The sequence below is a fragment of the Corvus cornix genome, chromosome 2, assembly GCF_000738735.6.
Source record: "Corvus cornix cornix isolate S_Up_H32 chromosome 2, ASM73873v5, whole genome shotgun sequence".
NCBI lineage: Eukaryota > Metazoa > Chordata > Aves > Passeriformes > Corvidae > Corvus > Corvus cornix.
This window is the reverse complement of record NC_046333.1, coordinates 60,277,773-60,301,596: the sequence shown is the minus strand read 5'-3', so window position 1 is coordinate 60,301,596 and position 23,824 is coordinate 60,277,773. Positions and strand designations below refer to the sequence as shown.

At 38.9% G+C, this 23,824-nt stretch overlaps 1 protein-coding gene across 15 annotated transcripts; it reads right to left on the bottom strand.

The window, feature by feature from the left end:
- Nucleotides 1-895: 895 nt before the first annotated feature.
- Nucleotides 896-23,540, bottom strand: GPLD1 (glycosylphosphatidylinositol specific phospholipase D1). 15 transcript variants are annotated; one of them, XM_010402921.4, is made up of 25 exons: nt 22,580-23,538; nt 19,712-19,767; nt 19,157-19,235; nt 16,532-16,629; nt 15,574-15,684; nt 15,268-15,316; nt 14,721-14,775; nt 13,962-14,069; nt 13,233-13,260; nt 13,006-13,145; nt 11,974-12,039; nt 11,610-11,733; nt 10,981-11,120; nt 9,962-10,148; nt 8,895-9,005; nt 7,814-7,888; nt 7,220-7,376; nt 5,358-5,499; nt 4,704-4,803; nt 4,517-4,610; nt 3,763-3,939; nt 3,294-3,454; nt 3,016-3,042; nt 2,870-2,920; nt 896-1,703 (listed from the first exon to the last, which is right to left on the bottom strand). In XM_010402921.4, the coding sequence occupies exons 1-25, from the start codon at nt 22,674-22,676 to the stop codon at nt 1,626-1,628; spliced, it is 2,511 nt and encodes an 836-aa protein (XP_010401223.2). In that variant the 5' UTR covers nt 22,677-23,538; the 3' UTR covers nt 896-1,625. The 15 variants fall into 15 exon arrangements, 13 of the variants coding, with proteins under 13 accessions (XP_010401223.2, XP_010401224.2, XP_019143406.2 ...); XM_010402922.4 differs by having other exon boundaries at nt 11,610-11,730; XM_019287861.3 differs by lacking the exon at nt 19,157-19,235 and adding an exon at nt 21,786-21,817 and having other exon boundaries at nt 22,580-22,644.
- Between the last annotated feature and the right edge of the window lie 284 nt (nt 23,541-23,824).

Here is a 23,824-nt window from a genome sequence, read left to right as displayed (position 1 = left end):
AGGTAAAATAGTAAAAACCCTCCGAACTTAGCAATCCAGTGGAAGAAAACAATGGCTCACATACCTCAGCTGATAAACCCCAGGAATCTCAGTGTGTGAAGGGACATGGATGCTGATGTTTTCATTTAGGCGAGAACTGGTATGTGTTGGTGCAGCTCTTTGGGAAGCTTTCTAATAAGCTTTTGTGCAGGGAGGCTTCTGTGGACTCCTTTTGACTCTTTACCTGTACATAACTGACTTAAAGCACAATAAAAACACGGAGAGAAAGACATGTCTACAAGACTGCTTTTTCTCTTTACAGACATACACAAATGTTTAAGGGTTTTCTTACAATTCAAGTAATCAAAATGCAGTCAAGTGCAATAAAATTATGTGGAGATCATACATAGAAAAAACAAAAGCGAGTGGAGAGTGTATGTTGAGAATGGAATTGCTACAGAACATACTGGTTTTGTCAATTTTGATTTGAAAAGAAAACCTTTATTCTGCCCTTAAAGGTGCACTGCTTGTTTTGCCTTGTACCACAGTTAACAGATTTGTAAGGTAAGCACTGCAATCCCAGTTCTATCCAGTTACTTCTGTCACGAAGTTCAGATTTAACTTCTTTTTTAAAGTGTTTTGCTGTTTGGGCAAGTCCTTAAAGTAGATGCCAGAACACATTGTACATCAAGCTAATGTTCACCTTGCCTTTTTTGATTTGCTTAAAGCAACATCCTTTAAAGAGAATTCCTAGGAACGTAAGTTGAAGTGTTTGATTTTGGAGTATGACCTAGAATTCTGTGCTATTTTATTTAAAATAAAAATAATGCTTTGCCTTTGTGAAGGAGGCAAGAGAGAGAAAACACATACACATATGTGTCTACAAAGTAGTGTTGGTAATAATAGGATCAACCCATTCTGCTGCTCAAGTTGTTTAATAGATAATTGATGCACACTCTGTTAAACCTGCATCATACAAAATTAGTATTAAAGACAATACTGTTAACAATAAAAGCCATTAACAATTCTATGTTACCATGGTCATGGAATTTTACAGTAAAGCAGAAAGGATGTCAGAGTAATCAGCCACAATTGCAAAAGCATTTCCTAAAACTTCATTAGTCTTGCTTGTTCTTTTTTCCCTGGGAGATCCAAGCTGCACTCTACCCTCAGTGCAGGCCTTAAGGCTTGAGGGAGAGAGAGACAGTCTTGTTGAACCAGCACTCACCTTTCTGTCAGTCTTAAAGCTGCTCCATGCTTATTACTTTTTCAGTAACTTCCCATAACTTAGAATCCTTATCCTTATCACAGTATGTAAGGCATTGTAAATGATGTGCTGCAGTTTCCCAGTTTTGTCAAGAAGATACTCGAATCTGGCCAGTAAAGAAGGTGGCCACTGGATATTCCTTATACGGCCAAATAGTACTACCAAAAATCCAGCTGCCTGCTCATTTCAACCTCTAAAAGGTTTTCAGACCAGCTTGTTTGTTCTAGATAAGCGGTGCTGCTGCCCACCACAGAATTCAGCAAAAGTTTGCTGACGGGGTCTGTTGGTTTGCGTGAGTTCAGGAAAGTAGCACAAATACTACAGAGATTCTTCACTAGAAGACCACGTGTGCCCTGGTCTTCCAGGCTACTGTGCATTTTTAGAGTGAGTAGACAAAAAGCCTTCCACCAAGCCGAGCTTTTGCAGAACTTCTCTCTGCTGCCACTACAACTTCTTTCTGCAGGGATAAAGAGCAAAGGTAGCAAAATGTAACTGTAGGTGCATGGCTGCCTTAAGCTTCCCCCATGGATTTTGACCATCTCCTTAGTGTCATACAGAAATGTGATGGGAAATGAGGCAGCAGCCCACCTCATCAGAGTAGCAGTTAAAGTCTGTTTGCCATACTATTTCATTTGGGGAACTGGAGCAAGCTGGAACAAATGAAATAAATCTCTTGCCCATATAAACTGCTTCTCAGAGCTAATATCAAGACAGATGAAGCTGGAGTGTGGACTAGAGTGGTGCCATAGCAACAGAACACAAATGCTTGGAGAATAGCCTCGCTTGCACTCAGCAGTGCCTCTGTTTCAGGTGTTGGATTATGCACCCTAACCTAGCTGAGAAGAATTTCCAGGTGCTTGTCCATTGCATGTTTTAACACAAGAAGTCAAATACCAGTTGTTGAAGACCTCCTCGGCCTAGTACTGAGGCTTCCTCTGTACTCACACAGAGAACCCTAGTCCTCATGGAGATGATGTCAGAGTGAGCAGAACATTGGAACTCAGCTGAACAAGCACTAAGTAATTTTCCAGCTGAAAAAAGGTTCCTCAGTGCATTATAGAAATGTAGCAATTGGCATTTGGTAAAAAACTGGGCATGTGAGGGAAACAAAGAGAAACAGGTATGCAAACACATCCTAAATCAGTCAGGTAAGAATTGGACCTCTCTATGCTTACAAACACATGACATATGAACAGTGTTCACTGCAAGTGATAGCCAGGACAGCAAACCTGTAAAGACTAAATGAGAGGAATGGTTTTGGGTGCTCGGTTTGCTCCACAGCTGAGCATCCACTTTGCATACAGGCAGGCATGAACAGTAAAGGCAGGAGGCACCTATGCTGCATTTCCCATGGAACCTTTCAACAAACTCCTAAGCACTTTATAATTCAGGCTGGTTTAAAGTGATTCAAACCTTTCAATTCAGGTGCCAAAATGTTGGCTACTCCATAGCTCATCAACCTATAAAATGGGTTTAATTACCAGTTCAGAGAGTGACTTAATTAACTATGTAAAGAACTTAAGACTTTTGAAAATGTGTAAGATACATGTGAAGTGTTAGCTAGTATATTCAAGTGAGGTAGAAGGATGTTATGGAACAGCCAACAACAGTAATTTTTCTCACCTTTCTTTCAGATTTCACAGTGGTAATGGAACTCCCAAATCTTGATAGTTCCTATAAAATAACATTGCTGGTTATAATACTGCTAGGGGTTTTTTTTAAGTAGGACTTTTTAATTTTTCTCAGTAGTTTGTTTTCTGGTTACTTACCTCAGGAGAAATCAGAACATACTGTGCCTGAAGAAGAAAAAAAAGAGGAAAAAAAAAAGTCAGTGGAGGAGAGTAGAAGACCAGTATGTTAACCCTGGCTCTAAACAGCAAAGTAATTTAATAACAAACAGGAGGAGCCAAATTGCAGAGGTTCAGAAACCTGAGAAAACCTTCTGTTTTCTGGAACCAAGGCAGAACACACTTGGTATTTGTACTGGATGTGATTAATTAGTTACAATTCTAAATTCATGTCCAGAATTCACTTTCCTGATTCTTACCCAGTCCTCAGGACAGGGAGATGTCCATGATGTGCAGTGGCCTGTGACATTCCCCGAGGATGCCTGTCTGCCGTTGTAAATATAAACGCGGCCAGCTGCCGCACCAGCCAGGATTGAGGTGACACCGTTAGTTCGCAGTGGGGATGCCACAATCATTTCATCTGCACATATTACAAAGAGGACATGACACAGCAGAAATGAACTAATGCTAAATCAAAACATGGGAGAGCTGGCATTTACATGCCTCTAGATGCCACAATTTCTATTAATGATGGCAGCTAAAATGTTTCAATTTCTGACTGAGTTGCTTGGGATTTTACAGAAGCCTCCCTGTAAGGCACAGTGGAATACTGGTACAATTCAATTGGGAAAGCAGACTGTGGTTAGCACTTGTATGAGTATGTAGGTGACCAATTTTCCTGTTGCCAAAAGTTAAACCCTTCACTTCTGGTCTAGATTCAAGCTTTACCTAGCCCATCATTATCCAGATCACTTAAGTAAATGTCTCCTCCGAAACGAGAAAACCTTCTGTCCCCACTGAATGTGCTGAGCAAAGAAGGCTTGGTGCTGTTTGACAGGTCATATACCAGAGCCAGTCCAGCTTGATGCAGCACTGAGGACATAAATAAAATCCTAGACAGGCTGTCTGGAAGAAAAAAAAAGAAATAACAGATGTTGAGCATCAGACACAGGAACTCAAGTTTAGTACTTAAAATTATAGGTAATACTGGCATTACATAAAATGGATAATATAATGTATCAAATAACATCAAACATTATATGGCTTTAACACTAATTAGCATAGGAAAAAAAAAATCTTTTAGTCACAGTACCAGGGGAGAAATGGATTCAACTTAGACTTCTGCATTTTGACATCCTCAGTTCCCTACTGTCTACTGCCAGAGTGAGGACAAAATACTGTGTGGTTTCACTTCCAAGAAATATGCAGTCTGCTAGCAAATCACTGTTACATAAATAATGCAAAGCAGTAATGTTGTTAAGCCCATTTTAAGGAAGGAAAAAGACCCACTGAAGTTGAAGCACAGTAGAGAGGACTCTACGTGTAAGGCACATACAGGTGATTACAGTGATTTCTAATTGTTTTTTTTTAATTTCATGGCAATTCAAAGGTCCCTTTTCTAACTTAAACATTGTATCTCTCCTTGAGTCCTACAGAAACAAACATCCTTAAGCAGAAATGGTCTCCAATTTTCAGGACATACCTGCAGTAGGTGCACCCACCACCAAAACTTTTCTTGTGTTCCCGGCCACAGACATCACACCACTGGCCAGAGACAAACCCATTCTGCCCATCTCCTGTCAGATTTTTAAAACACCTATGTAATTTCTACAGAATGTCACTTTACTTCAAATTATTCACAAGGTCCCATACTAAAGAAGGAGCCCTACCTTGTCTCCAGTTATCTCAAACCAGCGCTCTGTACTTGGTGGGTTATACCCGTACACCTTCCCAACACTCTGTCTGACATCCGACAAGAGGGTCTTGCAGCTTGACAATGCAATTACAATGCAAAATAAATTTGTATGTAACAACATATTATTGTACATGTTTTCCCCTTTTACTTTGCAATAATAGTGCCTGACAAATTCTAGAAATCTATTTTAGTAATTCCCATACTTGTTCTAACTAATTACACAATATTTAGAGCACACACTTGGTCTGTCTATCCACTTTTTTATCATCCAAGACATCTTCGTGTTTAATTTGCTTTTAAAAATGCTCTCTCAAAGTAAGAGCTATCCATACAATTATTTAAGGCATGCCTTACCCATCAGCATTTTTGTGACCCCTCTTCCTCCCCAAGAAAACCCAAGAAATTTTTAAGTGTCTCTAAATAACAGAGACCTGCCCTAGAGATGGTCTAAAAACCCTTGTCTTCATAGGGAAGGGTGAAGGCATAAAAATACAAATTTAATGAAAGTATTCTAAGCAGAACAAAAAGGAAACTTCCTAAAAAGCTGGAAGTCTAATCTATTTCAAATTTTAAACCTTGCAGAAGTAGAGCAGAGTGGAGGAGACAGAAGCTGTCACATACAACATACCTAGAACAAGTCTTCCATGTAGGGCTACCAATCAGCAATAATGTTATGTTCTCCAGGTGGCAGCTGGCAAGTGAAAATCCAAACCAAGCATAGTTTTCTTCCCCCTCCATCATCCAGTTGGCATCCTGTACTGACAGGAGTCCTGAGAGACCAGAAAAAAATATGAGTTAAATCTTCGTGTGCCCTGGCATTGAAAAACCCATTTGCAATCATCCACTGATTCACCCTATGACAACAAGTTTCTCTATGCAAAGTTACACTGCCCATAACATGGCACCAGTAATTGTTGACTTTGCTTACTCACCCTGCAGCTCTGCTGGCTGGTGAAAGCTTTTATTTGACACAGCCTGTTTCTCAATCCTTCCAAAAGCCTACATGAAGTACGTGAAAGCTACCACTCAAGCCTGCCCTAAACTACTTACTGTTTATCAGAATTTGTAACTCTTCAAGGGTGCTGGGTGGGAGAGCTTCAAATCATTCTGGCTATAATTTAAATAACCCATTCTGTGCTTTGGTTTTACAAAAATGTCAGTTAGCAGTGTTTTGAAACCCATGTTCTTGTGGTTTCTAATTTTACATGAATTAGAATAAGCTGCAACAATTAAGCATTATTGTAAATCTCAATTACATGATTCTGACTAAGCTGCTCAAGCTTTATTATTTAGCTCCATCTATGACATTTCCTTCCTCATTCACTAGAAACCTCATCACCTGTACTCATTAACTATATTCACTTGTAGCATTCCTCTTTAGCCACATGAAGGAATGTACAGAATGATAAAGATTCATTTGTTGACGTTCATTTGCAATTTTCGAAACCTGGAACCAGCCTACCCTGGACTCACAATACATAGTTGAATCCATTGCTTTAGCAAAGGTTTTCAACACAGTTTCCCACAATGTTCTTGCATCCCAGCTGGGACACTGCAGTCTGGATGGACAGAAACCCAGATGGGAAAAACCTGGTTGAGATGATCACCCTGACAAGAGCGGAGAACAATGTGTTGTTCTCTGAATGCCTGCAACAAGTGGAGTGCCTTCAGGGATCAATCTTTTGACTCATCCCGTTGGACACTTTATTATAAATGATTTAGACAAGGCAACAAGATGCCCTTTTGTGAAGTTGGCAGATTACAGGAGATTGCAGGGGAGTGGTCCTATTCAGAGGCACCCAGGAAGCTAGAGTAACAGGCTGACAGGAACCTCACAAAATTCAGTGAGAATGAATGCAAAGCCTAACCCTGGGAAAGGAGATGCCCTTGCAGTGATACAGCTAGGGACAGACTGGCTGGGGAGTTGCCACGTGGAAAAGGCCCTGGAGATCCTGGTGGGCAGAGACCTGAGTGTGAGGCTCTGACAGCAGACAGCCAACAGTGCCTTAAACTATATAAGCAGCAGCATGGCAAAGACATTGAGAGAAGTGATTGTTCCCTAAATCACACCTATAATATATTGTTCAGTAACAGGAAAGATGTTGTTAAACTGGAGCAAATTTAGTAGGGGTGTTCAATGATTTCCATGCCTATGAGGTCACTATGCATGGTGGGAAGACAATAGACAATGAACATAAAGTGAAACAAGAAAGGTTCATACTGGCTGTAACAAGAGATTTTTTTCCCTATGAGGACTGCCAAGAAGTACAGCAGCTGCCCAGAGTGGCTGTGCAATTTCTATCATTAGAGGTTTTAAGATGCAACTGGACAAAGCCCTGAGCAATTTGGTCAGGCTTCACAGCTATCCCTTACTGAGCAGGAGGGACAGCCTCTGAGATCACTCCAAGCCTGAATTATCCCAGGATTAATTAGGAACAAATGAACAGTCACATAAAATATGGGAGGGTTAATTTACTCAATAAATATTACCTTGGTCACTCCTGTTGATATGAGAGTAAAATGCAACCACAAATCCTCTCTGCTTCCCACCACCTGGTGCATATGGAGAGCCCACAACCAGATCAGCTTTTCCATTCCCATCAACATCAGCTGCCAGGAGGGACCAACCAAGATTACAGTAGGAATACTGCAATAAACAGTTAGTTTAAGCCCGAAATAAAACTTAAACCATCAATTCTGTAGCAAAATAGAGCAACTTAATTCTAAAGAGCTAACTTGGCTTCTGACCAAATTACCCTCCCAGTCCCTGGCTTCAATTTTGTTTTCTTTGGTTTTTTGTTGGCTTTTTTTGGTTGTGAGGGCTATGCACCTTGCTATTCACCCTGCTGCCTCCCCTGCACTGGGGTATAAATGTCTTTCCCACATACAACCAATCTAAGCAAGCACCTGCTTACTCCATCCCCCTCAGTCTAAATTTCCTTGCAACGATAAGTTAGATTTTAACATTTTTTTTTATTAAGCGCATAAGCTCTTTTCCCCTTTATCTCACCTCCTGCTTGTGTAGCCCATGTGTCAGCCTATCTAACAGGATAGTATAAACAGGATATTACATTATCAATATACCTGACAAGTTATGGTAACGTTTGGCTCGGGTGCCAAGCCTCTTCCCTCAGTTCCAAAGTAGACATATACAGCACCCTAAAGGGCATAAAAGGCAAATGAGGCATGAGACCACCTACATGTCAGTACCAAGTATTAAATCCAAGGCCAATCACAAGGAGTGGAACAGTTCTGCAAGGGCTATTCATACAACTTTATTTTCCCTCTCAGAGCCTTCCCATATTATTTTCTTTCCCACCCCAAACCTAAGAATATCCATGGGTAATGGGTACTGCTGTAACCAAGCAACAAACTAGAGAAGTACATTTTCATCACACTATGTGTAAGGAGCAAGGGCAGTATAGTGTATAATTTATACTCACAATACACACGTTCAGATGGCTCAAATTTTATTAATTTTTAATACAATGGCAAACAGTGCCAGGCACAACAGATGCACACAATTTTCCAAGTGGTGAGTCTAAATAAAAGCACTTAAATTCTTATTCAGGCAGCTAAATTAGTATGTAAAATTCTGAAGAGTTTTAAGCTTAATGGATATCGTTTAAATCAAAACATTTTACCTCTCAGTTTGCATGGCCTGGAAATACTCAGGGACCATTATATGGGCTTATCTGGTAAGCTGCAAGTCATTAAGCCTCTGTAACTTGGTTATTTTAGCAAGTGTGTCTGTGTTCGTATCACATTTTAGTTACCATTTGTTGCCCTGTGACAGCATATGACAAAACTCATTGACCCATGAGGTCCATTCCAGACTCTCTGTTCCTAAATATAAAGGGTACATTTGTATTTCATGAATGGCCCCTTACATTTCCAGCATGTCAGTGCTGCAAAGTTGCAATCTGGTTTGGATTTCTAATGTGCAAAAAGGCCACTGAAAGAGAAATACAGGCAGCTGTCATTGCTGTTGCTCCAGTCAAAGTACCCACAAAGGTTATAAACATCTGTTTAAATTACAAAGTCACCTTGAGCAACAACAGAAATTCTCTCTTTCATTTCAATGTTTAAAAAAATATGTATCAATAAAAACATTCAGTTTGGAGAGTTAAAAAAAAACCCTAACAAACCCATGTTTGTAGCTTACTTTGTAAGTAAGAAACTGAGATCCCACAGAAGGTGCTCCAACTGCCAGATCTGGCACTCCATCCTCATTGAAGTCCAGGACTGCCAAGGCAGAACCAAATCTTCCTGAAGGCTAAAAGAAAAGGGATTGCTCTCATGTTTTCAAGTCAAAACCATGAAAACCTACTGCACATTTGCACAGGGAAGACTGGAAATAGATGACAAAAGTCTATCCCAACAATTCTTTTTTCTTCTAAGTAATAACCCCCATGCCAACACACTAACTCAAAGTCGGTTGTGTTAAAATGAAGGACAACAGAACATAATATGGTGCTGCTTTGCTATTTCCTCTTCTGAGTCCAGTGCACCATTGATGTTAAGCTTATGGTCTTTCCTGTTGACAGCATTATGACTGGGAACCAGTAAAACACTCTGTAAGAAGACAGCAGCTGTTACTTCACAGTTTATAACCACAGAAACAAATTAAAATGAAATGTAGCTCATTCCTCCCTATTATATTCTTTGTGACTAAAGGTATTTTCTACAGAGGATCATATTTAACACTCAAAGGGGTCATTTGCTACTACTTCTTGGTTACAAACCAGCCACTATCATGTCAAATCAGTTTTCTCTTTTTTTTTTTCAATACTCTTACTACAGACAAAATGATTTGGGGAGAAGTTATCAATTAATGAAGAAATGTAGCCTCAAAGGAATTGAAACATCTCAAATTAATAATTTTAGATTAAAAAGGACAGGAAACACAATATTTTCTTAAATGCAGGGACCAGGATGAGCTATACTGTGGCTTAGAGAGACACAACCTTAGTTTTATTTAAGGGCACTTTATGGTCTAGTACTCACTTATCTGGCACAGTAATGGAAGTGAACCCACAGATCACCATCACTTCAATTGTTCCCGGAACTTTAATAATGATTATTTTTCTTGAAAAGCATATGACATCTTTAATCAGGAGCAGTATTTCAGGAATAATACTCATACACATTAATGATACCAATGCTCAGTCAAAATTCACCAGTTTTCAGGCAAAAAAATTTAAGTGACCAATATCTGCCTTGACCCCTTACCTGATGACCCTGTAGTACTTGGTCAGCTTTCCCATCCAGATCCATGTCCTCTGGTGGCAAACCTGACTGGTTGCTGTAGACCACATACACCCTTCCTATCTGAACATGGCCCATGGTGCTGTACCCTGGTGCTCCAGCCACCAGATCTTCATATCCATCCTGGTTTAGGTCAGCTGAGATCAGTGCCCTGTACAGCAAGGGAGTCAACAATATCAGCATTAGCTTTCAGACTACCACAACATTAGTGGGAAAAACCCCCATAATTCAGATAAACCAGGACCTGTGTTTCCCCATATAGTTTTGTAAAAATCTACACAGAATTTTTTATATCATATATTTATTTATGTTTTCTTGAATTAAGTAAAACCAGAACAATCATCTTCCATTAGTGCATCTGAGATAAGCAAAAGAGTTACAGTAGTAACATGTTGGAATTTAGAGAGGAAACATGGAAAGAACTAACTACTGTTGATTTAGCCAGTATGAAGTAAACTCAAGAATTAAATCCAAATTTTGAGACAGAATAAGTTAGATAAGTAGCAATGCAAATTTGTTTTATTATTCTTCCCTGTTGCAGGTCAAAGTAGAACCTCATTGGCAAGGAGAGAGAATATGCCTCTCTCTGTCCTGAATCTATCTTTGAACTCCCTACTAGTCTCAAGTATTTCCAAGAAGTCTCACTAGACATCATCAGTCATCAACTCATGACAGACAATTAATTTTGCACAAACATCAACCCACGACCAAAAAAGGGTAGCAACAATCCTATACTGCCCAGAACTAGAGCCAGTGTTAGTTCTAATGTTGGTTCCTTCCATTTGGAGCTTGATCAACATCCAAAAGAAAAATCTTACAGGTTAACTTGCTGTTCTGAACATACAACATAAGCCATTCCATCAGATGTTTACAGCTTTGCACTCTCACCTTTAAAGAGTATCCAAAGGATCAACAATAATATTTTGGTGTGTACTCAAAATTTTAAGAAATCAAGAGGAAGGTGGGATGAAAAAATTACCAACCATCCAAGCCTAGCATAGGGTGAAGTCAGAAAATATGAAGCTGCTGGCTTGGAGATGTGCTTAGAAGATTTCTGATGTGTAGCTCCTAATGCTCTCCACACATTGGTTTTAAAAGCATGGTTTATCAAGCGGAGGGATTTCTGTAATAAAAATAATAAAGAGACACAACAGTGGCTAAAACACAGATCGAAACTCTAGAACTTTTTGGGGCACCTCAAAAATCAAGTCACCAACAGTGGAAATCACCACATGGATTTAAGAGGAGTCTGACTCAGATCATAAGCACCATTTTAGAAAGACAAAAATCTGTATGCACTAAAGGGAGCACTACTAATCGTTCACTGTTATGCCTTGCTGAGAGCTCTTAACCCAAAAAAAGCAATCATATGTCTGTGAAATGTAAATACTAACTATATATTTTGTCTTTTTTGGCACTGCAGGATGTGTTCTAACTTCACTATACAATAAGCAAAGTGTAAAAATTGAGTACTTATGACGTACATATATAGATTAACAGCTACTGCTAACATCCAGAGACCCTGCTCCATCATGCAGCATTTCAGACAGCAATGAAAACAATTTTATATAGAGATGAATTTTACCTGACACATCTGTTACTTCTCACTTACTGTTGCCCAAGGCTGTATGTTGAATTGAACTCCTCTCTCTGTATAGTTTATATTCTTCTCAAGTGTTTCTGTAAGCAAAGAAGTTGTATTCTTGTGATGTTCATGTTTTGATTGTTTGTTTCTGCTAAAACAAAGAAGACAGTGATAAGAATTAATATAACTGAACTAATGACTTGAGGTAAAAGTCTCTGTTAGGTTCTGCAGTTCCTTTACACAGAACTTAGTTATTCACACTAAGAGAATCTCAAATTCATACTCAAAAAGATAACCCAAAATATCTCTAATTTTCAGTAGCTCACTGTCCACATTAGCAGAAGACTCTCCTTTCATTACTAAAGCTTTAAACTGTCAGAGCTACACTTACACGTGGTTGTCCTTGTGCTCCTTTGTGCAGTTTATGAACAGTGGGTTCTCAGGCAGGTAGCAGCTACTAAAGAAAAATACGCAGAATGCACTTTAAAGATTTTACCATAATAGAAGTGAAACTAAAAATACAACTTTTATCCTTACTGATTCCTCTGTTAGAAGTCATCAGTTTTTTAAAGAAAATCAAAATTAGAGCATCATCATAACCCTTAGAAACCCCTATGATATTTATCTGATGACCTTGATTAGGTTCTGTATGAGTATCATATGTCTTTACAGAGCTCTTGAGGGAAACTTATTGTAACATGCCCTGTTATCTATATGAATCTAAAGCATTTTTAATGAAAGTGCCATTTAGGAACAAAGAATGTAACAGATTGTACCATTCTGTATTTCAAACATAATTTCCCAAAATAGCAACAGTGATATTTTCCATATAAATGGGTGGATTAATTGCCACTGTTGGTCTTCTGAAGTTATTTACGAAAGATTACATTTGTAAGAGAGCCATACAAGGCTAAACTTCTATAAAAATATGAAATTGTGAGTAGAAGCTTGAGCTTAAACACTAGAGTATATATTCCTATTCTTTCTAATTCTATTTGCCTTCAGGGTCTGAAGGTAACACCTGACCTCCCCTCAAAAGGGACATCTTTGCTGACTGATGGCAGCAGCCAGAAGGTGCAGGCCCAGATTGCTAGTCCAGGCAGAACCTCAGGGCATGGCTATGCAACATTTAAGCAAAGCCTTGAGTATGTCTTAAAGAACGCCCCAAATTTTCCCTGCTAAGTATCACCTGTGCATGCCAGCAGCTTGCCAGGGCAAAGGAGTGTGAACACGTAACAAAAGAAAAATCAAGGCCTGCATAATCCTGTGAGCCTGGGTAAAAGGCAGACATGGAAATCCCTTTGTCCAAGTGAGGATCTAAAGCTCAGCACCTCTTCTAGGAAAGAACCTGCCTTAAGAAGAACAATTAAGTGGGTGTCAGCACTTGACTACTGTGTTCTATAGGTCAGGGCACACACTATACCTGGCTCCATTCTCTAGCATATGGCTCGTCAGCTCAAAAATGTTGTTGGTCCAGAATGCCATGTCATCCACTCCTCCAAGGAAATATTCATGGAACTTCTCCACCAGAAATGTAGATTTACTAGCAAATGTTGGGAAAAGCTAAGAGACAGGCAATATGCTCAGGAAGATGAATCACATTGTCTCCATGCTGTATGTTCATTTTTATAAAGAAAACAGGAGACCAACCTTGCCAACAAGAAGCCTTTCTCCATGCCTGAAAAAAAATTTCAGAAATAAAATTTGTTTCATTTAATATTTAATTATTATACAGTTCTTTTCAAAAGTCCTATATGGTAAATACTATGCAAGTCGTTATATTTCCATGTTGGTTGTTAATACATTTTTGAAGTTGTAATGTAAAAAGTAACAATAAAAACTTTAATGCCCTTAATTTTGCAGGATTCACAGTTTTTGTAAATGCTGTGTGACTATTGATAATTAACTGAAATACAGGATACATCTAAGCTGTTCAGGATACTCAAAAGCAGACGCTGCCAGATATCCAAAGTCTCTTTTCAACTATTCTTGGACTTGAAGGGATCTACATAAAATGTAGGTAAGGCATGTATCTAGAGACTTCTTCAGTACATGATAATTATATTGCTAACGCACAACAGTGCAATGGTACTTAAAGACACAGCTGTTATCCAATAAATAGGCATAAATATGTTACATGTATAAATGCATTAAATAGTCAAGATTCACCATCTGTGGTGTAATAATTAATTTAACAGTCATTAAATAGTCCAAATTTTAATCCTAGTCATTAAAAAAAATTCAGATGTTCTGTGATTTTGGGGTCTAGGAGGGAGCTATATTGCTGACATCAATGCATAAGGTGTTTCAAATATGATTATCATAATTCTCCTACATACGTTTCACTTACAAAAGCCCAGGTAGAGATATTTAACTTACAGTTCAAAAAACAGCAGATAAGTACATTCAGCAATTGTGCTTTCAGTTATGATCTCTTTTCCATAAAATTCCTTATAGATAGCTGCTAGGTCTTTGACAGGTACATACCTAAAAAAAAAAAAAGAATGTGTTACAACAACAGATGTTCCACATCACCCAATAAAAGATTAAAGTTCTTGTAATAACAACAGCCCATAAAATATTCCAAATTTCAAAAGACTGCATAAGGTCATGAAGATTTACAAATACCAGAGAGACCAGGATTGCACATGCAACTGTGAGGAAAAAAAAGTGGGCATCTAAATCTTCTGCTCATTTTTCTGCTTTTAAAACTGTCTGAATTCAACATCTTCAACTTCCAAAACTTTAAGTAAATCTCACTTAGATTGCCACTTGACTGAGTTATTTCACTAGCTGCTAGGACATTCCAGCAAAAAGTTTTCACTAGTTATTTAATATATAACTGCTTATAAATTCAGAGATAAATAATTTACTCTTTTTTTGCCGTGTTCCTATACATAAAACTCTCTTCTGTCCTTCCAGTTTTTTAAGTCAAGGAACAGTAAATATGCATATAAGGAATACCAAACTCATAACATTTAAAATAGTTGCAAGTGCTTCTTTTGAAAGAAAAATAAAGAAGGACATCATTTTGTTAAAACAGATCAATACAGAATTGTGATATTATATGTGATTATATTATATATGATTATACAGAATGAACATTAAATATTAAAGAAGGCAACCTCATTATCTTACCAACTCGATGCCAGATAACTGAAGTCCAGCTCAAACTGACTCACTACATCTCCTCCTGAGGATGAAAGAATGAAAACAACCCCACATAACCCAACAAACAAAACCTGTTAAGTTTCTGTCATGAATAACACTGTGGATGAAGCTATGCATGGCTCTTCTATATGTATTTATGTGGCAGATTTGCCAGCTATATATTTAGAATACACAAATGGTTCACCTGCAAGTATGCTGCACATTTTATACCTCCAGAGAATAATGTACAATTTAAAATCACAGTAGTGACTCCATCTAAATCTTAGCATCCTTTGGTCTGCATTTTGGCTTTAATCCAAATGTCCATGTGCCTTATCACATCTCCTCAAACTTGGACCATAAGGATGGGTACAGCAGGGCTTTGCAAGCCATGGGGAAGGGCAAGAATACAGTGTCCATATGCAATTCTTACTCCTGCATTGCCCAGGATAAGAGACAGAATCAACCACCATGGTTTTGAAGAGGACTAATTATTCCAATACAAGGATCTATGATTGGCAAACAGAAACATTACCAAAATCTCCAACACTGTGAGCTTCTGAGTATGAACCATGAAAATCAATCTGGAGAAAGAGAAAAACAAGAGAACTGCCTGTTTCTTTTAATATGAGCAGAAACAAACTCTCCAAGCAACACTAATGTTTACAGGTCCCAAACCTGACGAACGTCACTCTTACGAAGTTTGTGACATTGTGTCTCTCCAAAAATCTTCCTGAAACAGGACTCCAGCTTTTCTCTTTCCTCCCCACCGCAGTCCAAAATGAAGTTATCCGTTCCAATAAATCCAGTTGTATCAATAAATAAAACAATGCAGGCTTACTTCTCCCATGGCCTTTAGAAATCCTTGGTCAATGCCCAGGCTATGCCAGCTAACATCTGCCACCACATGTGAAGCAATTCCAAACAGGAAAGCCACCAGCTTCTCTGTAGCCTACACAACAACAATCCATTTGTAGTAATACCAGTAATTTTACTCCTGTCTTTAAGAAAATGTTAGCATTTTACGGATGTGCATGTATGTATGTTTCTCACCTATATCCATGTATGTATATACAAGGATAGGTGAGAAACTCTTACGATCCAAGAATTTACCATGACAAGAGTGCTGACCACTCATTGCTTGATGCTGTGGTCAACTTTTGTAACTTGAGAAGCTCTAAGCACTTTATACAGTCCAAGGCCATAGAATTACATGGTTGATGTGAGGGTAATTTGCATACTTTGAGTTAAATGTGTACTAAACTGTTTTCCTGGACCAAGGATAAAAACTTCCAAGGAGTGAACTCCCTCTGCCACCATGGGTGTTGTGTAGCCACACAGAGGAGAGAAATACATTCTTCTGCACTCTCACATTTGACAAATTGTTTTTCCTTTCCTCCTTCATAGCTCACAGACCATTAACAAGAGCAAATCTGGACTAAGTTCAAGATTTCACAAATGAGAGTTCTAAAAGACGTCTGGTTTTCAAATGGCAAACCCTCAACCAGATCTCACAGGAATGCAAGACCACCAACCACATTTAAAAGTTTGGACCTATGAAAGGTATCATAAGCACCAGAACACAGTGGAGATAACTGACAGACTTTATATGGAAACTGTAAATTTTTTGTATGGCAAAGATTAAAACAGGATTTCAAGTGCTCCTATACAAGCAGGGATTTTAATAGAAAAGTGTTGGGTTTTTCTACACCTCACAAAGGATGAAATTACAACTAGTGAAGGTGAAGAAAATAGTTGAAAGCAAAGTCAATCAAGAGAAAGTTAATCAATTTTCTTACCTCTTCCCAAGGCTGAGGATAATTCCTTCTGATGTAGTCAATACTTGCTTTGAGAAATGGTGACCAGTGAGTGTCTTCAGATACATCATGGAACATTCCTATTGCAATAAAATTATATCAGTATTTGATTTGTTCTTTGGGGAAAAATGAAAAAGAAAAAAGGAAAATAAAGAGTTTTCTCCATTAAAAACCCCACAGACTTTTGTTCAATTTCGTATAATACAGAAGATACATTTTGCACTCTATCTAATGAAAGAGCCAAAAGATACTTATTTTATGTGATTTATACTATCAAAAGAGATACTAGATTTACCTTCTATGATTTTGGTTTGAAGCATCTGAAAATTTTGTGGCTGCTCCTTTTCTCTGAGCCGGTGAGTAGGTACAGTACAATGAAAAGCTGCCTCCCAAGCAGAGAGGATAAAGAGAGCTGACGGAGAAGCTGTTGACTAAATTAATGCATCCGCTTGTATGGCAGAAAAGCTGTTGGGAATGGCAGCCAGCTCAAAATATTATGTTTTCTGACAGGTATCAATTTCCACAGGGCAGAGGAGGGTTATGAATGTCATTATTATCACCACCATCATCTTCAACAGAAAGGCAAACTAGCCAAAATACAGTCGGTATAGGAGGAGAAAAAGGGAGGAAAGGAGGAAAAATCAGGTTTCTTTTGAAAAATCAATTATGACTGTCACTTGAATTTAGGCAGAAAAGATTGTGTAGGATCTAACAGTGACCTTGCCTAAAGATTTCTGTGTACCTACATAAAGCTAAGTACAAAGGGATGTTGACAGAAACAGACCAAGCAGCACAATGTTAAATTCTCTAAGGGGGAAGAAGGTAGGCAGGAGACTGTTCAGACCATCAGTACTCTTGGAGGAAGAGCACATGTTTGTTGATGCAGTAATGTGAAATTGAACAATATTAGGGTAGATTAAGCACTGAGAGAGCAGTGACATTTTACAGCGAGGCTAAACTAGATAAAAGAAGGATGGTACTTGCTTGGCCAAAATCAGAGTGCCTTCTACATCTAAGCCTGTCTCCTGCCCAGAAAGGCAGTCTAGATGGCTTTGTTCTGGATGGCTTTGTTCTTGATCTAGTCACACTCCGTTAAAACAGCTCAGGTCTGCAGAGGTACCTATTTCTTCCACATTGACTAAGGACACTGCTGACAAGTGGTCCAACTCTAACAAGGCAAGATGGACTCCAACGTAAGTGAAGGAATGAAGATTGGATACTGCAGATAGAGAGGCTCTGACCACTGGCCTGGTATAAGACAGGTCAAAATGTTTAGAAGGGAAAGACGAGATAGGCAGATATTGACAAGCTGAAGTAGGAACTGAAAAAAATCCCAGGAGAACATCAGTCATGAAAACAAGGAAAGCAAGACTGAAATTTGGGACAAGAAGCTGGCAGAGCCGGGCAGAAAACAAAGAACAGTGACCCCATAAGTGACAGAAGACAGAACCAGTATTAAATGCCAGAGCAGAGAGGTGATCTGGATGTGAACTGAGCACATCAGGATACAAACTAAGCAGCCTGTAGTTGGCATAACCAACAGGCAGCATCAACAACCTGTGTCTGAGAAACAACGAGAAGTTTGGCTGCAACTATGTGATTTGGCTCTAAACCAAACAAAAATCCTAAGTACACCCCAAATTAATGGAATTTGCATGGCCCACTAAGGTAAGCTACTTCCAATATTTTAAACTTCCACTAATATCTCAACAATCAATTGGCTGGATATCCTCACACAAAGTACTTATCATTGCCCTGTCTCTGGGATTTGCCTAAACACGCTGTTAGCTTGTAGCTGGAGGACAGGCTCTTTATCCCATTTGCCAATTGCTCACTATCCAGATTTACCATTTCAGTAGCAAATATCCTACAGCAAAGCCTAGCTGGCTGTTTTGTAGCTCTAATGTTGCTGAAGAAGTTGATTATGATCAAGAGCTGACCTATTAGAATTGAAAAACCAGGGGACAACCTGCAGGTCAAGACATACTTTTTACAGCTAGTGCAAGAGGGTGCAAATTTTGTACTGCAAACTTTGGATCTGCAAGCAGCAAAATTAAGACTGACATTAATTTCCAACAGGCACAGTAAAAGGCAAAAGACTGCACTCTGGAAAAAAAGGACTTTAAACTGGGATGCTATTAACACTTGCCCACCTACCCCCAGCAAGTCCTACCCTATTTTGTTGCTGTGGGATTTTTAGATTCTCCTATCCTCTCTTTGACTGATCTGATAGAAACTAAGACTTTTTAATACAGAAATAGCTTTAGGCCTTCCCTAAGACTTATATAAAAAAGACCATTTTGTCCTCTCAGTACTCAGTAATCTGACCTAATTTAGTCACACAGCATCCTTCTATCAAGTTGCCCCACCCATTAAATAGTTACATTTACCCAAGAGTTACTTTCTAAAACATTTTCAAATGTGTTACTTCATTATAAAGTTCTACCAAAAGGTTCTAACAAAAAATGGTGGATAGTTTTTGCGGGAAATCATTTTTGGCCACACTTCATTTCTTACAACATAACCATTTTCAACCCTACTAAATTCTGCAGGATTTGCACGTAAAAATGCAGTTGTTATAATTTGGACTTACAAAGCTTTTCTTACCACGTTTGCAGATTGGAGGATAAAAGGCATCAGGATAAATGCTCCCAGCCTGAAAAGCATCTTGGTGGTTTAGCAATAACTGGGTAAAGGATGGGGGTAAAAAGGAATCAGAAGGCTATTGCACAGCACAAAACTACATTTTACTACCAACATCAAAGATATGTTCTAAATATCCAGCAAAATACAACTATCATCTTGGTAAAATACACCATGTGGTGCACAAAACCTTGCTGTCATTTTGCTGTCCTTAGTTTTATTAAATCTCCATTTCCAAAATCCTCTACTGATTCTTCTAATACAACCACTCACACAGAATATGACGAAAGAAGATAGGAAAACATGCAAGAAACCACACAAAGTATATATATACACACATTGTTATATTCCTGTAATAATATTCAGGAGTCAAATTATTTTCAATAAAAAACGGTAAAAATACAGTCTGAGCACAATATTGACACAGGCATTACTGAGAATAATAAGAAAGGCAAGAAGACAGAAAACAAAACATTCAGAAGAAAGGTGTACAAAACTAAGCAATAATATGCTTCCTACCTGTCTGTAATTAACACTCCCTTCATGCTTAGTGAAAAATTCCAGAGCTCTATGTGCTGAAAAACAATATATTGAACTGTTGATTTATAGGTATTGTGTCCAGGCCCACGTTTTGTTAGAAGCATTATCAAAACCAGAACACAACACATTTTCGTACCCAAGCCAAGTGCCACCTGCATGAAACACCATTTCTCACAATGGTGTGCATGTGAGAGGATGTGTTTTCTCACCTAGGGAGTTAATAAGGAAGTGCTCTTTCTGTGGCACATCTTCAGCCTCTCTCTAATCCCCAGCTCCCAAGCTAACCAACCAAGCTGAAATCGCAGGGAAATGAACTCCCCATGTCCAGAAATGAGCTACAGCAGTGAAATGACAGGACCACACCCAGCACATATGAAGTGTGGACCACAAAGTTCTAGCTGTACAGTATTCAAGTTTCACTGTTGCCCTTAGCAGTGAAAAAGGTATGTTGGGAATCAATGTGGATGTTTAACGGTTTGATTAATTTTTAACATGCATGAAAAGTAACAAAAATCTAAAGTCATCACAGTAAATAACAGTATTTATTTACTGAATTGGCAGATACTCTTACTCCCAAAAATCTTTATTTAGCTGTCATAACAAGTGAATGAAACGAACTGACATCCTTTTCTTTAACGAGGTCTCCTCCTTATTAATATTAGATCCCAGGAATAATCTATCAACAGTATTCTAAAAACACCCAACACTGACTCTAAAGCTATTTACAAAGACTGAAGTTAATTTGTTCCTTAGCAAATAAATCACATCACAAAAAACCCCAAAAAACCAAACAACGAAACAAACAAACAAAAAACTCCCCCCACCAAAGCCAAAACAATCCACTCATTCGTGAATAAGATCTTGACAAAACTGTGTGGGTTCGAAAGATCTTTAACTTTGAATTTTATCCAGTGATTTAATCATCCTTATACAAGTAAGTTAAGACCTTTAAGACCAGCCTTGCACCAGAAGAGAAACAACAACAACAAAATAATAAATAATAATCTAAAGTTTTAAGGTTCAGACATTTCTACACACATCTCTGATTCCAGTGTGGGAGAGCCTCAGTTTGGCAGTTTGCTTTTTCTGCCTCACACCTCCCCCACACTTCTCTCACTACTCAAGTGGGCCCAGGTTCTACAACTCCACCGTCACAAGGAATTTTATGCCAGATCCCCACAGTTCCACAGAGCCTCACAAGTCTGACAGGAGCCCCTAGGGGTGAAGAGCTTCCCCATTCAGACCTGCCTCCAGGCACGGCCATGCAAGTAGGACACAGCACAGCTCTGCCAAGCACACTGAACACGATCAACATTCTGAACAGGCAGAGCTTTCCATCATTTTAAAAGTACTTTCAAAAATCTGTCCAGGATTTATTTGGTGCTGTCTTTAAGTGAGAGGAATTCCTTTTTACAGTTTGTTGTTTGGGGTTTTTTTTGTTTGCTTGTTTTTGTTTTCCTGGAATACTCAGTGTTTTACTTTTGCAAATATTTTCATCTTACTGTTATAGACTTCTATGTGCACAACAGTAAGAGAACTCATTTTAGCAGCATCAGAGCTGATCAGAGTTTAATGTAATTTACAAAATTTGTTGTAAACTATGACTCAATAGTTCAGTGTACACACAACTCCTCAGACAACCAAGATCTATAAATGCGTGTTTTCTGCAACATGCTCCTTCGATTACAAAAAAAGAATGACTGCTTTGGGACAGATCTGTAAGCTTGTTTCTCTTTGCAGATTTTTTTTTCCAAACACACTCTATTCTGGCAAATCTGTTATTTCAACTCCTCAGAAGTGCATACTTGGTAATTAGTGTCCTGAGCTTGCAGAGTTGTGTACACTCGCCTAACCTCAGGCACCATGACTTCTCCTACAGATTATTATGGGTTTCTTGACACATTGTTAGGAAAAGCAAATTGTTCCAGGATGCTGACCAAGGGTACAACACTCAGTAAGGGAACACACTCCAGTCCCAAACACCATGAATGATCCCAGCCTTGAAATTTTTCAAAGTTGCATGTATTCAGTACCTAAAGTCTGAGAAAATTACCTGAATAAAGGCAACATCCTACATTTTACCATCTGTTTGAGCAATGGATTTAGAAACAAAAAGAGAAGAACAAACAATTAAAACTGTCAGTTATTATGAGTAGCTGTTTCAGAATAACCTCACACTGCTCGTATTTGTGCTTGCAATAACTACGGAAGAAGCCAGATTTTAAAAATAGCACAGGCAAACAAGAAATTCAAAACAGAACTATTTCTCCATTTTGATGTTCACTCAGTTCTCTCCTTCATTCTCTACAAATCTACGCTGTTCTGACTACAGAGAGCAACCTACCAGAAAGAGACACAAAACAAAATTTTTATGACGTTAATCACAGATACAAACACATTACAGAATTTTATCTATTTATGCAGGTGTGGCATAATTAATACAGGGTGATTTGAAAACAGAGCTACCACAAATGACTTTTGTTATTCTTTAGTTTAAATATAACAATCCCACGAATTGCCTAAAGCATTCCTTTTCTTTCTCCAAACCAAACCCTATCTGCATACGACTCACAGACAAAAACATTCCAGTTACATAATGCCTGTGTTTTAGGAGACAGAAAAATATGCAACCCAAGTCAATTCAAGCACTTTACTTATAAAAACCAGTAAAATTTCAAACTGCAAAATCAAACTACTCATTTTTCCTGTTATTCACATTTTTAAAATTATGTAGACTGCTCATTACTTTAACATTATTTCCTCTCTCTGCTTTCCAGCTGAATCTGAATTTACTTCTCTTCACAAGAAATACAAAACACAAGAAAATCCATTTTGAATATGTCTTACCTATTTCAACATGTGTTGAAATTCCACATGGGACACATCTTTGACAGAAACGGTAGAGTATAACCAGTAAGACAGACCAAATCTTCAGACCAACCATGATGCTGGCTCCAACTGTGGTTTTCAGAAGCCTGTAGCAGTAGCACTGTGACCTTTGAAATGTAGGTTACGGAGCATGCCTTTTCTTTCACACATATTGCTGACACAGCAAGCAAACGACTGCCGAATTTGAAAGGCTATTTTATACCAATGCTTTCTTTTACTGCAAATAAAGTAATTTATATAAAGAAAGAAATAACCTATGGGTCTGCTCCCCACTTGAATTCTGTAATATCGCTGGGATTTGAGCAGTGTAGTCAGTGCATCACTGCACCGCAGCAGTGAGATTTCTGTTAAATACAGCAGTGTGTGAAAGAGCATCCTCTCACAGTTTGTCCAGCTCATGGTGTGCTTGTCTTACAACAACTACATCACATTTCATGAAAGAAATTAAAGCCAATTGCCAAAGCAGTATTAATAGAAAGACACTAGCTCCTGAGTTGCAGGTAATACAAATTCATAGCCTTTGGTGAGCTGATAGGACATTGCACACTGAAGTCTGGGTCTTACGATCTGTGTTGAAAGCCCAGCTGGTATGCGGGGGACTCACGGAAGTACTCCTGCCAAGTGTACTGCTATGAACATCTGGCTTCAGGGGCTGGGCACCCTGCGTTTCCCAGCCACCCGGCATGCATGTGGCACAGCTGCACCAGTCCCCAGAGAGATGGTAGCACTGGGCAGGGCTTCGCATTTTGTGCCAGAGACTGACCAGCTGTCATGGGACCCAGTGGCCCACGGGCTCCCATGGGCCAGTGCTCCTGCAGTAAAGCACAACTTAGCCTGTTGTTCCTCGAGACCTTATCAGTCTACAACTTCCTCACGAAGGGAAAAGGAGGGGCAGGGACTGATCTCTTCTCTGTGGTGACCAGTGAAGCTGTGTCAGGAGAGGTTTGGGTAGGGTGTTAGGGAAAGGTTCTTCACCTGGAGGGTGGTTGTGCACTGGAAAAGGCTCCCCAAGGAAGTGGTGAGACCACCAAGCCTGACAGAGTTCCAGAAAGCATTTGGACTACGCCCTCAGGGACATGGTGTGACTCTTGGGGTGTGCTTTGCAGGGCCAGGAGTTGGACTTCAATGATCCCTGTGGGTTCCTTCAAATACAGGATATTCTATGACTCTAAGCCTCCCCTCTCCCTAAGAAGCGGGGGCCTC